At 42.7% G+C, this 17333-nt stretch overlaps 1 protein-coding gene across 1 annotated transcript in view; it reads right to left on the bottom strand.

Moving 5' to 3' along the window:
- The window catches only part of C7H16orf89 (chromosome 7 C16orf89 homolog), a 112891-nt gene that overhangs the window by 74993 nt on the left and 20565 nt on the right, over window positions 1-17333 (bottom strand). Inside the window, exons 2-4 of the mRNA XM_083152018.1 lie at window positions 16976-17122; window positions 13326-13482; window positions 1874-1991 (exon numbers count right to left, since the gene is read on the bottom strand). Coding sequence (XP_083008144.1) covers window positions 1874-1991; window positions 13326-13482; window positions 16976-17122 — 422 coding nt within the window. The remainder of the gene's footprint in view (window positions 1-1873; window positions 1992-13325; window positions 13483-16975; window positions 17123-17333) is intronic.

Here is a 17333-nt window from a genome sequence, read left to right as displayed (position 1 = left end):
AAATGCGGCAATTGAAGTCCACCCGTATATTTCCGTCTAAAAAGTATTGCATGTCGTGGTCTCTTATTACCCCACAAATGCTCTGACCTCATTATGTAGATCACAGAACCATATTTTCGGGACACGTATAGGCAACTTTTGAAGAAGGTATAGAACCCTAGGCAGTACATTCTTTTTAACTATGCTAATTCTACCAAGCAACAAAAGTTTATTCCTCCAACTTCTAAGTTTAGAACGGAGTGTGAGAAGTAGACATTTAAAATGATCAAAAAGACAGGATAGGTCAGAATGCAGTGAAACTTCAAGGTATTTGAGACTAGTATGGTGCCAGGCAAGGTAAAATACTGCTTGAGTCCTTCCATGGAGGTTAGACACATTCAGAGCTAGGGACTTGGATAGATCAATCTTAAAGTTTGAAAGCGAGCCAAATTTCTGAAACTCAACCATGAGGTTGGGAATGGAAATAGTTGAGTTGGACAGCACAGAAAATAGGTTGTCCGCAAACAGGGCAAGCTTATAGTCAACAGAACCCAATTTCAGTGATGATTCCTTTTTTTTATCATTATGACATGTTTTTATTTTGTAACTGGTGAGGGAGGATGCAATGGCCAGTCCATTGTGGGGGTGGAAAGGGGAAGAGGTTGGTGCTGCTTTGGCAGTTGGGAGGCCCCAACAGAAGGGGGCAATGACATGATGGGAAGCAAATAATCATGTTGTGCTTAGGTGTGGGCAGATGATCATCTGAGGGTAGCATAAGTAGCTCCCAATGGATTGCTGATCAGGCAAAAGCACCAGGAGATGTTGATGATCCTGTAGACGGAACCGTAAGTGGTCCGTCTCAATGGATATGGGAAAAATTTGGAAATGGGCACCGAAATTTTGGGGGCAGGTCTATACTTGCAGCGCTGCCATGAGGCCACGCCCCATTTTTGATGCTGTGGGGGCATGCCCAGCAGCTCTGTGACCTGCTGGCTATGCCTCCATCCTCTCTGGCTACCGGAATAGACGCTGTGCGCTATGGCAGGGGGGACTCCCAGCTGCCCCCCCCCCCCCCCCCCGCAGGACACTGCCGGCCTTGGGAGGGACGCGGGAACATCCCCAAAAAAACGGGACGTTCCCGCGATAAGGGGGACAGTTGGGAGGAATGATATACAGTACTTCTCAGCCCCAGTCAATTCCCAATTTACTTGTCCAGGAAAACCTCCAGTCAACAACATGCAAAATGATATGGATGGACTATCTATCTTTGGTGCAAGTAAATTTTCAAACTCTAAATGAGCCAGGTAATTTCTAAACTAGTCTTTGGCTAGTATCCTTGTCCTCACAACAGGCCCTAGAACTGCCTTGGAGAAAAGGCCCACCATTTATACGGGTATGGATCATTGGGTTGACCTAAAGATGGTCGACAGGGGTCTAGGTCGACATGGAACAAGGTAAACAGTCAAAAGGTCGAAATGGGGTTTTTCACTGGTTTTTGACCCGAATGTCGACACAGTTGACATGGACACAGGATTAAGTGCACCGTATCCCCCGCATGGCTTGCTGCGCTCGCCATGCTTCAGGCCGAGTATTTTATTCTCCCACCACGCCCTACTGGATGGTAGGGCATGAAATACCCCATGTCGGTTCAAAAAACAGTGAAAAACCCCAATGTCGACCTTTTGACTGTCGACTAGACCACGTTGACCTAATGATTGTGTCGACATTGTCCCATGTCGACATGGACCCCTGTCGACCTTGCAGTATGTTGACCCAACGGTGTCGACCTAATGACTGTCGACCATCTTTAGGTCGACCAACCGACCGTATCCCATTTACATTGTGAAAAAATACTAAATAGATGATTAATAAGTTTTAGACCTGTCGTACTTACCATTTTTCCAATAATAAAATATAGAAGTTGGTGAGAGAGGGAGTAATCACTGCATCCTATTTGCTTCATCTTCACCCAGCAGGGACTACTCACAATGCAGGCCTCTCTGTCACTATTCCTTCCACAGACAAATAAGACAAAAATAAAATGTTATATATTTATTAATAAAACACTTTGCTATGTAGATGATTTTACATTTACTGTATTTCCTTACCTAAACACAAAAACTGTACACCCTGGAAATAACAGACGCTTGTCTAATTGGCATATATGACAAGAGAACTTAAAACATTGCAGACAGTGCACCCTGCTGGTACTTTTAATGAGTTCACTTTCAAATAAATCCATTCTCAATTATTGAGCTACGCATTTTATTTTTTGTTGTGTGTTGTTTTTTTTTATTATCCATTTATTTATGTCTTTGTTGCTTTTTTGTTTAGCTTTTTTTCTGTTTTTCTTGTATTATGAAAACAGTAAATAATACTGTTTGGTGTTTTTTACACATTGTTATACAGTTTAAACCATTTTTCATACATCATCCATTTTTTTTCAAGCTGAATAATTGATCAGTCATAGAATATTACATCTGTACTCATTTTGTGCAATCTTATTTGGACTGTGAGATGTACCACATGCAGAATTTTCCTGCGGTCTCTTTTCCGGAAATTTTATAGAAAAATCCATCAAGCAAAATTCAAAGCTGAGCTTTCGTCACTTTGCATTATTTAATACTTTTTTATGTCTGCGATGGTGTATAATAAGCTAAGTTTATGTTAATTTGTGTTCAGATATGTGTTAAGCTGTTTATGTATATTTATGCACAGCATATATTTGGAATGGAAGCACAAATGTTTCATTATGAACTAATAATCTCCTTTTTTATGACCTTTATAAGTATTTCATTGCCAGATATAAATAAGATATCAATTTGCATTATACAGAGATTGTGCAGAACATAGAAACCATGCTACTGTAGGTTCTAGGACAATTATTAAATATAAGGGGCCAGATTCTCTAAGTGATAAAATGGAGAGTGATAAACAGCCAACCAATCAGCTCCTGCCTGACATTTTTGTCTGTGACATGGCAGGTAGGAGCTGATTGGCTGGCTGTTTATCACTCTCCATTTTATCACTTTTGAAGCTTAGAGAATCTGGCCCAAGGTGACCAATTTTTTTACAATGAAAAGGACACAAATAAATTGAAGAAAAACAATATTGTAAATAAAAGAAACAAGGAGCAAATCTAAATAGGCTAGCAGGGTGGCAGTTGCGGAACTAGCAACTCGTAGGTCCAGTTGCAAGCATATGCTTTGGGCCTCCAGCAACCCATACCTCACAACTTCTAATCCACGGTAGGAGGGACATAAACATGTGTGGCCTGGCAGCAAGGGGCGTGGACTACAAACACAGTCAGTGAAAAATTAAAACCAACTCCATTTTTTTTACACATATCAGCAATAACATCTCCCCCCCCCCTCACCTTCCCCATTCTCTGCTACCCCCATCTCCGATATGTTCACTGTGCCCTGAGCTGTCTCTTACCTCCTCCTCTGAGACAGGGCCTGGGCTAGGCATGCTGCACAGCTAGCTAGAGTCTGGACTCAGGGTGGCTATTATATTATGGCCGCGTACAGTGCATCTGCTCATGTGCAAAAGCTACTGTTTGAGCTTTGAGAAAGCCCCGTTAAGGGCGAAAGGCATCAGAGACCCCATTTGTGAGGACCCACATTTGTTGTTGCCCCCCCCCCCCCCCACAATCAGCTTAAGCACCCTCCTGTGCAGGGCCAGCTTTTCAATTTATTGGATTGGGCCTTCCTATTGCTGAGCACCATAATCAGACACCTGTGCTCCCATTTAACACCTTCTTGTGGAATGTGAGAGACTACAACTTATCTACAGCCATCATCACCTTCTGTATCAGCAGAGAACTCCTAAAGTGAATTGGGACATGGCATCCCCAGAGGTGACAGCGCCACTTGTGACACTTGTCCTACATTTGTGCTTCACTTCATCTCTAGCACCGCCGGCACGGGAGAGAAGCTCGGCATGGTGACACTACTGCCGCATCACCTGGTATCAGCACACTCATCATTACCTGAGTGGAGTCACGCAACGGCAGATACCATCGCTTGCCACACCATCCACTGTGCTAGTGTGGACAGAGCGTAATTATACAGTGAACATCAGCCAGGGAGGTCCCCTCGGCAACAGGATGCAGCTTTCCTCGAGCTGAGAGCTCAGGGTTATCAGTCCTTATTCCTCAAAGAGCATCCTTTGCAAAAACACCTGTCACCAGCATACACTGGGTGCGTGTTAACAAGATTGTGATTAATTTGGAGATTTCTACCCATCTAATTATAACCTGCAATTTTTTAGGGACAGTACGATTTACACTGTTTCTTACCAATGTATTTATTACCAATTAAAAGGTCAAAACCTTTCCAGGAAATATAACTTTTAATATACAACACGGATATCGTATTGGGAAGATACAAAAGTACCATTAAAGAGATTGTGTCATACATGTTTTATTTTTTCAATGCATCGATAATACAGTAAATATGAGATAAATCTTTGTGCCTATTTTAAGATTTGGTATTTTTACTGTATATTACTTTTTCTGATCCACCTTGCAGATCTTTTGTTCTTAAAGATATATATGTCATTCAATTAGATTAAGCTAACATAGAATTATATATTGTGACTTTTTTCTGTATATGACAATTTTATTTTTTTCAGTTTAAAGGTTTTTATGTTCTATATTTATTAATTTTTTTAATTTATTTATATTTTATTTAATTTTTGCATGTACTGTATGTATAGAATAAATCTTTTGATTAAGACAAACATCATGCTTGGAGTACCTTTGTACTAGTCATCCTGTTTCTTGCAAATTAGCGCAAAACTCTTCAGTTCAATTTGAGCCCGAGAAAGGAACAGCACTGCAAGATCAAAGAGGTCTGATCGCAGAAGCCGCGGCCCTAGCAGTGTTATTAAGGGCAACAAAGGAGGACATAAAGGAGGACACTTTTTGAGGGAGGACAATACTTACAAAAGAAGGACTGTCCTCCCTAATGGAGGACGGTTGGACACCTTATTAAATAAAGACATAAAAGCGTAAACGAATATGCTGGCGCTATATAAGTAAATGTTAATAAATACATGTTAACAAATATTGATTTTAATTATTTCAAATCCAATTTATTGTATATGTTATGTCAACAACTGTATACTAGGGAAGACATTTTGCATATATACAAATTGCATATATGCTTTCAGGCTGTTTCTATATGAGGGGTGTGCACTAAGTTTCCAGATGCACAAAAAGTATTTGCCTGAGCCAGGGTCTGATTAAGGGTTCCAGCTGCCCTAGGATAATACATCATTGCCACTTCCCCACCACTCATATTCAGAAAAAACTGTAACAGGCTCACGCCTCAGCTCCATTCATATTGTCACTTACCGCCCTAGCAATGCTGGCAACGGTGGAAGTGGCATCAATCACAGCTTTGGTGGCAGAGCCAGCAATGGCTTGCAAAGGATCTTCTCTACACATTGTATCTGCCTTGGTGACAATGGCAATCCCAGCAGGCACCACTGCCCCATAGTTCCCATTGGAGATCTCACGAGACCTTGTTCGGCCCAAACAGCAGTATCACAAAGTGCTTTCATCCCAGTGCAATCAATGCTTCCCCCCAGGACTCCAGGCTGCAGCCTATTGGTTAATCAGGCCTTGGCCAGAGCAGTGTATGTAAAGTTGTTCAAACCACTTCTTGAAGCAGCTGCACCCAGAATATCTCCACCACTTTCCCAACTGGAATGCACTGGGCCGACTGTTATTTGGTCTCAGAAACATATGGAGTATCAAGCGATAATATGATTATCTCTTTCTCTAACTGTCACACCAGGATCCACCTCAACTGTGACAGTAGCAATGTTGCCCTTTGGGCTGGTGGACACAGTTCGGCCTCAGCATGTCTGATCATCCAGGGACTATCTTCTGTGCTGGAATTCCTCTAACTACTTGCAGACAATCATACTCTCCTTCTATTGAAAACTCCTGTAGTGGTAGAAGATCATAATTCTCCAGTGGCCTCTGTTGAGCTCCATAGTACATTTGTAAAGGAAGTGAACATGCTGACTTCTATGGTGTGCAGTGCTGCTTATGGGACTACATCAGCTTGGGTTGCAGTTTTGAAAATCCTTGCAAAGCTAGAACCCAGGTGGTAGGCTACAGGGGACACAGGGAAAGGCCATCTTGTATGAAGGTCCTGCCCCACAACGTGCATGCAAAATTTTGCAGCACATCGCTATTGTGCGAACAATTACTATACATTTACTATACAGTGAAGTACTCACACGTTATAACCTGCAAAGCCAGGCACAGACCAGTCATGTTTGGGGTCACTGTGGCTGCACGTAAAGTCACATAGCCGCTGTGGCCCTCCCCCTGGAATGGTCCAGACACACAGTGATCTGTCATTGCCCCCCTCCCCCATTGCTTTGTCCTTGCCCCCATCACTACTTTAACTCTGGGCATCAGTGCTCACGCGCACTGTACAGATTGCCTGAAAATCACGATTTAGATTTCAGTTTTAACACACCTTGCCCAAATCGAAATCTATCCGCATATGTTACATCTGCTACACATGCAGCTGTGTGCTTGTTTGCTTTGCTAACAAAGCTGAATGGTAACACAGGATGTTCCCACCTTTCAATGCACTGCCAGTGTGAGGAGGGGCCAGTGCCATCTCCACCCTGGCTCCACTAAATCAGTCCTGAGAGATGTATATTTAAATCTGGTGAGTGGAATATTCTACAGGAAATAGCTGCCCATTAAGCAGCTATCTTTATTTTCAATCACTTGGGCAGGTGCACCAACCTTCAAAAACTGATAGTGGAAAGTGATATACAACCAGCTTCTAACTGCCATGTTACAGGCTGGCTGGTGGTTTATCACACTCCACTTTATCATTTTTTGAATCTTGCTGCAAGCTTACAAAATGATAAAGTAGATAAACGCACACCCCTCACCCTTCCGTGCCCCTGTGCAGGGCTACGAATGGATGTGTAGGGGTACACATCTGTTCACAAGCACCAGTACAGAGGATAAATCATTCGATAGTTATTTACCATCAAATGATTTCTCCTCCTATCCCTGCTGCTTGCAGCCCCTGCATAACCTAGGAGTCACTTGGTGCCTGTGTGGATTTCTGGGGCTTCCTGGTGGGCGCCAATATCCGGTGCCACCTCTAGCAGGCAAAAGAAGGCCTGCATTTTGCCGAGCACTCCCAGCATTTCTATGGGAGCAGCCACCATTTTTGTGGGCACGCCCATGAAACGCCAGGGGTCCTCATCAAGATGCCCCTTGTCTGTCAATCAGGCTGTGAGCACCTTGCAAACATATAAGTTTGCCGAAGAGGCCAGCACCCAGGCCCTGCACATGTGCATTATGGAAAATCCACATGCGCAGTGGCCTCATCATCAGACAGGGTCGAATTTGCATCTGTGCGAGCAAGTCTGAATCGGCCACTGTGTGGGGTCTTTTGATTTTAGCCTCCACAATCATGAAAGTCAGTAAGGCATGTGGTAGTACAATATGTCACATTTGCCTACATAACCATAGTTACACTATCAAAACTACGAGATAGTGGGTCTTAAATCAATATATCATGCGCTATAAATATGCAGCCTAAGGTTCAAATCCCAATGTGAAGTACCACACCACAAACAAACATACAATACCAAACAAGATTTTGGGTTGTCCCCTGGGCGCTTTTGATGTTGAGGTATGTGCTCCTCAATCAAGATGGAGAATACCCAAAAAGGAAAGAGAATACAGATAGTGTAATACTGTAGAGATCCTTTAAAATATCAATTCTGCTAAATGGAATTTTTATAATTCGTACCGGAACAATATGTCTACTAATGGGGTAGACAACTGCGCAAATTGGGGGAAATCACTCCTTTCAGCCAACTGCTTCCACTCCACTGGACACTTGGTACTCAAATGGAAAAATAGGAAACCATCATGGTGCAGTAAAATTTTATAAAATCCAGATAAAAAGCATAGACAGGGGGTATACAGCATTGGACTCTCACCATATATTTATGTCTACATGAATTGCAGACACAAAGCACAAGATGTAATAGCCACAGGCGTCCCTGGAACTGCTGCGGTAGGTTGGAGTCCTCTGGAGATCCCTCTATCTCAAAGTCCGACCGGTTTCGATACCATGCGGTATCTTTCTCAAGGTATGACAGCATGGTCCCCGGTTACAGGTTAAATACCATCTCTCATTAAGTACAGGTGAATACTAATACCAGACATGGGTAATCTAGCCGTCTAAATACATTCTTAACATATAAAACAAATCCAGTAATCCAGTTCATGTATTAAGATACTTCTGATAGCGTTTGCCGCTCGTTTTTTCGTTCTGGCACTTCCGGTATTACGTATTTCCGGCAATGACTCACTTCTGGTCACGGACGTTGCCGGAAGTGACCCGTGCGTGTCACGCTGGACTTCCTCTTTCATAAGGAACGCAGAGGAAGTAATGCTTGCGTCTCAAGAGGCGGCCATTATTCTGAGTCTTGTCATTCTTGTATTTAACGAGCAATGCACTTCGTCATTTTCCTCAGAAATAAAAAACAATATATCAGAATACATAAAACTGTTTTAAAACAATACAAATATTTTGACAATATTTTATAAAAACCATTTAGTTTCGAAGTCCTTGTTTAACCCCTTGGGTACCAAGGTCTGATAATAGTTTTTTTTTTACATTTCACATTTGGACAGTTTTTTCATTGAATCTCCCCCTCTTATGTTGGGACATATTTTTGGGAGGATATAAAAATTTTTTCTGCATTTAACCCCTTCATGACAGAGCCAGTTTTTGCCTTCCTGACAGAGCCCTTTTTTTCAAATCTGGCATGTATCACTTAAGTGGGGATAACTTTTTTTTGCTTTTACTTATCCCAGTGATTTTGAGATTGTTTTCTCGTGACACATTGTACTTCAAGTTAGTGGTAAATTTTCGTCGATACAGTCTGTGTTTTTTTGTGAAAAATACCAAAATGTCGTAAAAAAATGGAAAATTTTGCGATTTGCAAAATGTTAAATTTTCTGCTTGTGAGACAAATAATCTTACCACTCAAAATAGTGAATAACTAACATAGACCATATGTCTACTTTATGTTGCCATCATTATTTCAACCTCATTTTCATTTTTTGGACACTAGGAGGCTTAAAATATGAATAGCAAATTCTCAAATTTTCAAGAAAATTTCAAACTCTGATTTTTTTAGGGACCAGGTCAGTTATGATGTGACTTTGAGTGACTTGTATGTGAGACACCCCCATAAATGATGCCATTTCAAAAACTGCACCCCTCACAGTATTCAAAACAGCATTTTGAAAGTTTGTTAACCCTTTAGGTGTTTCACAGGAATTAAAAGAAAGTGTAGGTGAAATTTCAAAATTTCATTTTTTTTGCAGATTTGCAATTTTAATACATTTTTCTAAGGAACACAGTAGATTTTACTAGAGAAATGTGACTAAAAATTGATTCCCCCAATTCTTTGGTTTTCATAAATATCCTATATGTGGCCCTAGTGTGCACGGTGACCAAACCACAGGCTTCATAATAGAAGGAGCACCTACTTGATTTTGGAGCCTCCTTTTTATGAGATTATTTTTTAGGCACCATGTAGGTTTCTAGGCACCATAAGATGCTAAAAGTTAGGTACCCCCCCACAAGTGACCCCATTTTGCAAACTACACCCTTCAGGGAATTCATCTAGGGGTATAGTGTACATTTCAAACCCCCAGGGGTTTCACCAATTGTGGTACAACTGGGCAGTGAAAATGAAAAAAAAATTAATTTTTCATTTTCACAGCTCAGTTGTATCAAAATTGGTGAAACCCCGGGGGGTTTGAAATGTACACTATACCCCTTGATGAATTCCCTGAAGGGTGTAGTTTGCAAAATGGGGTAACTTGTGGGGGGGTTCCACTGTATGGGTGTTTCGGGGGTCATTCAACCAGAATCTGTGCTGCAAAATCCAAAAATCACTCCTTCCCTTCTGAGTCCTGCCATGCACCCAACTGGTATTTTTTGGTCACACATGAGGCATTGCCGTACTCGGGAGAAATTGGGGCACAGATTTTGGGGTGCTTTGTCTCCTTCATTCCTTGTGAAAATGAAAAATTTTGAGCCAGATCTGCATTTTTGTGTAAAAAAATGTAATTTTTTACAGAAAAATGCAGTTCTGGCTCAAAATTTTTTATTTTCACAAGGAATGAAGGAGACAAAGCACCCCAAAATCTGTGCCCCAATTTCTCCCGAGTACGGCAATGCCTCACGTGTGACCAAAAAATACCAGTTGGGTGCATGGCAGGACTCAGAAGGGAAGGAGTGATTTTTGGTGGCGGAATGAATGGTGGGTGCTATGTCGCATTAGCAAGACCCCCGAAGCACCAATACAGTGGAACCCCCCCACAAGTGACCCCATTTTAGTCACCAGCTTTGGGAGGGGGGCTGGCGCTGCGGCTGGCGGGGGGGTGGGAGGGGTGCTGGCGCTGCGGCAGCCGGGTGGGTGGGAGGGAGGGGGGCTGCCGGGTGGGAGGGGGGGGGGGGGGGGGCTGGCGATCGGTGGGGTATATACACACACACACACACACACATATATATATATATATAAATATATATATATGTGTGTATATATGTATATATATATATATTTATATATATATACATATATATACACATATATATATATATATATATATATATATATATATGTGTGTGTGTATGTATATATATATATATATATATATACATACATATATTTTCAGTGCATATACTGTATTTTATTGTAAACCTTTTTCAGCAGCTTGATGCTGCTGCTGCTGCTGCGGGGGGGAGGGGGGAGGAGGGCAGCGCTGCGTGCGCTCCAGACGCTCCGGGGGAGCCGTTGGAGCCGCTGCTGCTGCCGGGTGAGTGCCCGGCGGGTGCGAGGGGTGGGCTGCACATCGGTGGTGATCGGTGCTGTACCTGACAGCACCGATCACCACCGATCCCTGTGTTACCGAGCGGCTTAGCCGCCGGTAACACAGGAAACGCTGTGAATGGCTGTTCAGATTTGAACAGCCAATCACAGCGATCGCCGACCGGGGGGGGCACCCCTGCCCCCCCTGGGCGGCGAGGGGGGATGTCTGCTGTCAGGGACAGCAGACATCACCTAACTGTCACTGCGTCTCTAGACGCAGTGACAGTTAGAAGTCATGACGTATATATACGTCATGTGTCGGGAAGTACTTCCCGACCATGACGTATATATACGTCAAATGTCGTGAAGGGGTTAATATCACACATATGGTGAGTTTTAAAGTGGGAGGAGAGAGCATGGGTTTCTACACATTTTTTTATGTTCCTCAGGTGCTCTCCTAATCTCACCTTAAAAACTCTACTAGTCCTACCAATATAGAACTTTTGACATATGCATTTGATAGCGTATATTACATTAGAGGAATTACATGTGCCTATTCTGATATATTGTTATTTATTTCTGAGGAAGATGACGAAGTGCATTGCTCGTTAAATACAAGAATGACAAGACTCAGAATAATGGCCGCCGCTTGAGACGCAAGCATTACTTCCTCTGCGTTCCATATGAACACGCACGGGTCACTTCCGGCAACGTCCGAAACCAGAAGTGAGTCATTGCCGGAAATACGTAATATCGGAAGTGCCAGAATGAAAAAACGAGTGGCAAACGCTATCAGAAGTATCTTAATACATGAACTGGATTGTTTTATATGTTAAGAATGTATTTAGACGGCTAGATTACCCATGTCTGGTATTAGGATTCACCTGTACTTAATGAGAGATGGTATGTAACCTGTAACCGGGGAACATGCTCTCATACCTTGAGAAAGATACCGCATGGTATCGAAACCGGTCGGACTTTGAGATAGAGGGATCTCCAGAGGACTCCAACCTACCGCAGCAGTTCCATGGTTGCCTGTGGCTATTACATCTTGTGCTTTGTGTCTGCAATTCATGTAGACATAAATATATGGTGAGAGTCCAATGTTGTATACCCCCGTCTATGCTTTTTATCTGGATTTTATAAAATTTTACTACACCATGATGGTTTCCTATTTTTCCATTTGAATACCAAGTGTCCAGTGGAGTGGAAGCAGTTGGCTGAAAGGAGTGATCTCCCCCAATTTGCGCAGTTGTCTACCCCATTAGTAGACATATTGTTCCGGTACGAATTATACAAATTCCATCTAGCAGAATTGATATTTGAAAGGATCTCTACAGTATTACACTATCTGTATTCTCTTTCCTTTTTGGGTATTCTCCATCTTGATTGAGGAGCACATACCTCAACATCAAAAGCGCCCAGGGGACAACCCAAAATCTTGTTTGGTATACTATCAAAACTCACCTTAACCTCTTAATAGTGGTAGATCTTCATTAGCTTCTTTAGCTACTGGGGTTCCATGCTCCAGACTTAGAACCCATACCTCCCAAAATTAACCTCTCCAGGAGGGACAGAATGCTCTGTTTCTGGACTTCCCTTGAAAGTATGATTGGAATCACCTAATATGAAACACCATTCTTATCAATTAACCAGGTTCAGCACAGCTGATGGCAATTATATATTCAGGGGGAAGTCCAGGAACAGAGCATTGTGTCCCTCCTGGAGAGGGTCATGTTGGGAGGTATGGGAACCCACCAGGAAGAGGTCACCTAGACGTTGCTTGGTAGGCTGGTATTTTTTGGCCAAGAGTATGCCATAAACCTCGTAGAGTATACATACTGTACATCAGCACTATTTCTTTCTTTGTGGAAATAAAAGTTTCAGTATGATGGAACCTCTTAATTGATGTGTGATTAGAATGTGCCGTCCAAGTTCCCTTTCCACTTATACTAAGTTCCAAGTTCCCCGTCCCGCTCCACTTATACAACCCACAGTGGTCCTCTTATTCTGGTTCAATCTCAGAGGCAAATTCCTTCTCAAATGGACAAAACCATGTGCACTGCAGGTGGGGCAGATATAACGTGTGTAGATAGAATTAGATTTGGGTGGGGTTTTTCTTCTAAGTGAGATCTATATTGCAGTGTAGAAATAAAGCAGTCAGTATTTTCCCTGCACAGAAACAAAACAACTCACCCAAATCTAATTCTCTATGCACATGTTACATCTGCCCCCCTGAAGTGCAAAAACTAATATATTGCATGACCCATATGTGAAATTAACATGTTTTGTAAAATTTTAACCTACTGTGTGCTGAAATAAAACAGTAATTATAATGAACAAAAATTATAAATATAATATGACATATAATAATAATAATAATAATAATAATAATAACATTAACTTAAATTATGCAACAAATGTATTATTTCAGTTTTAACAAGATGGTTACTTACGGGCTTCCCAGAAGAGCGGACATACACTGATCACTAAATTCCTCCATTAAACACAAAGATTTATCAGGTATTACTACTTTGTATACAAGTTCTGGCACAGTATGGTTCCAGACAGAAGGAAGAATCCAAAACTGATCTCCAAACAGTCCTTGAAACTCTGCATATTAAAAATAATGATAGCAAAGAAAACTTTTTAAAAAATAATTAAGATAAATAGATAGACAGGCAGACAGACAGGTATCTTTTCTCTTGACTCTCATAAAATTGGAGTGACACTGCACAGTGATATTTTACCTATCGATGGTCATCCATTTTGTTTGACTGATTGGCCTGTGGACCAATCAAAATGCGAGGGTGGAACTTAGCGGTGTCGGGGGCGGAGCTATGCTCTGTGACCTGGCACTTTGAAAAACAAACCAAAACATCGGTTTTCCCCAATCAATGGCAAAAATATTCGACATCGGCCATAAACCATTTATGATTGGAATCATCGATGGTCGATGGCCATCCCTACTTCACAGTGCAGGCAGTGATAGACAGCAGCAAGCGATGTAGAGCTGTACTGCCAGCAGTAGAGGGTGGCGGGTAGGCTGCAGTGCAGGAGCTGGGGGGAGGCCGCACAGGGATAAGAGGCACAGAGCGCTGGAGACACAGGGGGTTTTGCCGCTCACTGCAGCAGAGGTCCTGTGGCTTCCGGCACCGCAACTTCAGAGATGTCACTAAGGGCCTTATTTTAGTTCACTCTTTCTGACAAAATCCTTCTTAGATGGGCAAAACCATGTGCACTGCAGGTGGGGCAGATGTAACTTGTGCAGATTAGGTTTGGGTGGGGTTTTACTTCAAAGTGAGATCTATATTGCAGTGTAAAAATAAAGCAGCCAGTATTTTCCCTTCACAGAAACAAAATAACTCACCCAAATCTAATTCTCTCTGCACATTTTACATCTGCCCCCCCTGCAGTGCACATGGTTTTGTCCATCTAAGAAGGATTTTGTCAGAAAGAGTGAACCAATATAAGGCCCTAAGTTGTTACCTACCTGACCCACCTCTATCACCCCTCTCTGCCAGACCCTCCCCCCACCTCTCTCTCTGCCTCACCCTTCTCTTGATATGCCTTACCCCTTTCTCATCCATTTCTCTCTCTGCCCCCTCTCTCTGCCTGACCCCCTTTCTCTCTCTCTCTGCCTCACCCCCTTTCTATATGCCTGATCCCTCTCTCTCTCTCTCTCTCTCTCTCTCTCTCTCTCTGCCTCACCGCCTCCCTATCTGCCTGACCCCTTCTCTCTCACCTCTCTCTGCCTAACACTGCTCTTCCCTCTATCTCCCTGCCTGCCTCCCCACTCTCTCTGCCTGACCCCCTATAACCCCTCTCTCTGCTTGATACTCCTCTTACTCCTCTTACTCTGCCTGACCCCCTCTTTCTGTCTCTCGCTTTTTGTCTGACCCCGTTCTCTTACCATCTCTTTTTGCCTGACCCCCTCAGTCTCTCTCTCTTCCTAATCACTCTCTCTTTACCTGACCCCTCTCTCACTTCTCTCTTTACCTAACCCCATCTTTCTTTCCCCTCTCTCTACCCCACAGGTCTTCAACCTGTAGCCCTCCAGATGTTTTGGAACTACATGTCCCAGCATGCCCTGAGGTTTTTTGGCATGCTCTTATAGGAAAAAATGTGGCAATGCATGTTGGAACATGTAGTTTCACAACATCTGGAGGGCCACAGGTTGAAGACCCATGCTCTACCCCTTACAACCTCTCTCACCTCTTTTCTCTATCCCTGACACCCCCTCTCTCTCTCTACCCCTTACAACCTCTCTCACCTCTTCTCTCTAACCCTGACACTCTCTCAATCTCCTCTTTCTCTATTCCTGACACCCCCTCTCTCTATCCTTGACACCGCCTCTCTCTCTATCCCAGACACCCTCTCTCTCTCTCCCCTCTAATTTTCTCACTTTGCTTGACTCCACTCTCTCCCTTAAATTATTTCTGACTCTCTATGACACTCCTGTTTCTCTATCATTCCCTATCTCTCTCATTATACTACTCTCTTTCTCTCCCTCGCTCCCGCTATCTCATGCTCCCTCTCTCTAGCTATCTATCTATAATCTATGTTTATCTTGCCTCCGGGCAACATGGACGAACTTACACCACTGCTCTGGAATGCAATAAGTTCCTGAACTTGGACCCAGTGGGGAGTGTTTCTTTAGATGGTGTTGCCCACTAGAGACCCATGGACTTCTTTTGGCCTTCCTAACTGAGAAAGATCCATTTGGTTCCCTTCCAGTGTCCCCTGCAGCATGCATGTCTTTCTGTGGCCTCTAACTGTGAACCCTTGCACAGTGAAAATGGCTGTGCGACCACAGGATACTCAGGAGTTTGAATATTAATCATATTTATATTTTTGCGACCGTTGCTGAATCAGGCTGTACTGTATGTTTCCAGAATAGTACTCACACCTTCTTTACTTATTGATGCTGCTACTAAATGTATACATGACTCATGCCAGCCATATGTTCAGATTTGTAGTACTACTGAGAGAAATTAAGACATTTCAATCCCGCCATAAATTCTGATTGTAACTATACTCAGCGGAGTCTTTGCTTTAATTTGCATTGTCATTTTACCTCAGAAGTGCTTAAGATTTATTTGCAAAATGATTAATTACTTTGCAAATCATTGGCAAAAAACAGTAACTTGTATACTTTTCTCAGCAGTTTGTCTTTGGAACACTGCGACAGTATAACCCAATGTGCAGGATGTTTCCTGCTGTCACAAATTAAAACATCTCCACAGATGGCCCTGTGCTCACAGAGCTTCTGTGACTAGATATTCATTAGTTAGGCATCAGAGGCGATCAGATTGATAGCAGGTATTTCTATCATATGCTACAGAACACTGCAATGCACAACATTTTTCATTGTCCTTATCACTGACACATAGGTTTAAACCTCCTATCTGTAACATTTCTACAAAGGATGAAAATAAATCTTCTGGTTTATCCCAGTTTTTTTATAATTGGGGTTTAAAATATTTAACTATACAATTATAGTCCTCTAAATACTTATTTACTTACATAGGCCCTTATTCAGGTTCCTTTGCAGCAGGGCTGCATTCGAACGGAGACCGATGTTGTGTTAGTGTGCATGCGCATATCTGCACATGAGCATACTCATAGTGTATGCACCACGTTTAACATTATGTTCGCTGGGTGCACGCACCCAACACAGCGGGCAGGGGCGGAGAGGGGCGTGGGGCTCCGGCCAGCCTTATTAGAATATTGGAACGGGCAGTGTTTCATGGGCGTTCCCGTGCTAATGCCAGCATAATGGACAGATGAGGGGTGGGCAGCTGACATCACCGGATGTCAGCTGCCCATCCAATTCCCCCTGAAGATGCACACATATGTAAGGTTGCTCAGAGAAACCTTACATATGCATGCACCTTCCACATCTTTCGATGGTCGTTGACCATCGAAAAATGTGGGAGGACCCCCCCTGCCCTGCAAATGGATGTTACTGTGTAACATCCATTCACAGGCCCCTGCGAGCGAGTCGCATTTGTGAATGGGTGGCAGCAGCCAACCATTCGCAAGGCGGGGTTAGGTTGATTTTCAAGGGTATAAAATATAACAATTGTATGAAAACATGTCTCACCATCAAAGTACTCTGGCTCTCTTTGCTTTGTGTAGTATAATGCATTGTTGAGTGAATTGTTCAATACTCTCTCCATCCTTTTCAGTAATATGCAATGAAAGAGGTCTTTCTTAGCTTCAAATCGTTCAAGTGTACCTTTAATTTGCTCTAACATAAAAGAAAACATTAGGAACAATTAGGATACTGAACAAACTATATATATAGCATATATATTACATCTTATGACACATAAGTGCAGCTTATCTAAATGCTTGTTGGCAGAGGTATATTGCTCAATTCCAGGGGTTACATGCAGGGGCAAAGTTACATGTTCAATGCTAGGGGAATTACATGCTCATTGGTAGGGGAAGTTACAAGC

Source organism: Crinia signifera, chromosome 7, assembly GCF_055691185.1.
Source record: "Crinia signifera chromosome 7, ASM5569118v1, whole genome shotgun sequence".
Lineage (NCBI taxonomy): Eukaryota > Metazoa > Chordata > Amphibia > Anura > Myobatrachidae > Crinia > Crinia signifera.
The sequence above is the reverse complement of the archived record's forward strand: the minus strand, read 5'-3'. Positions and strand labels throughout refer to the sequence as shown.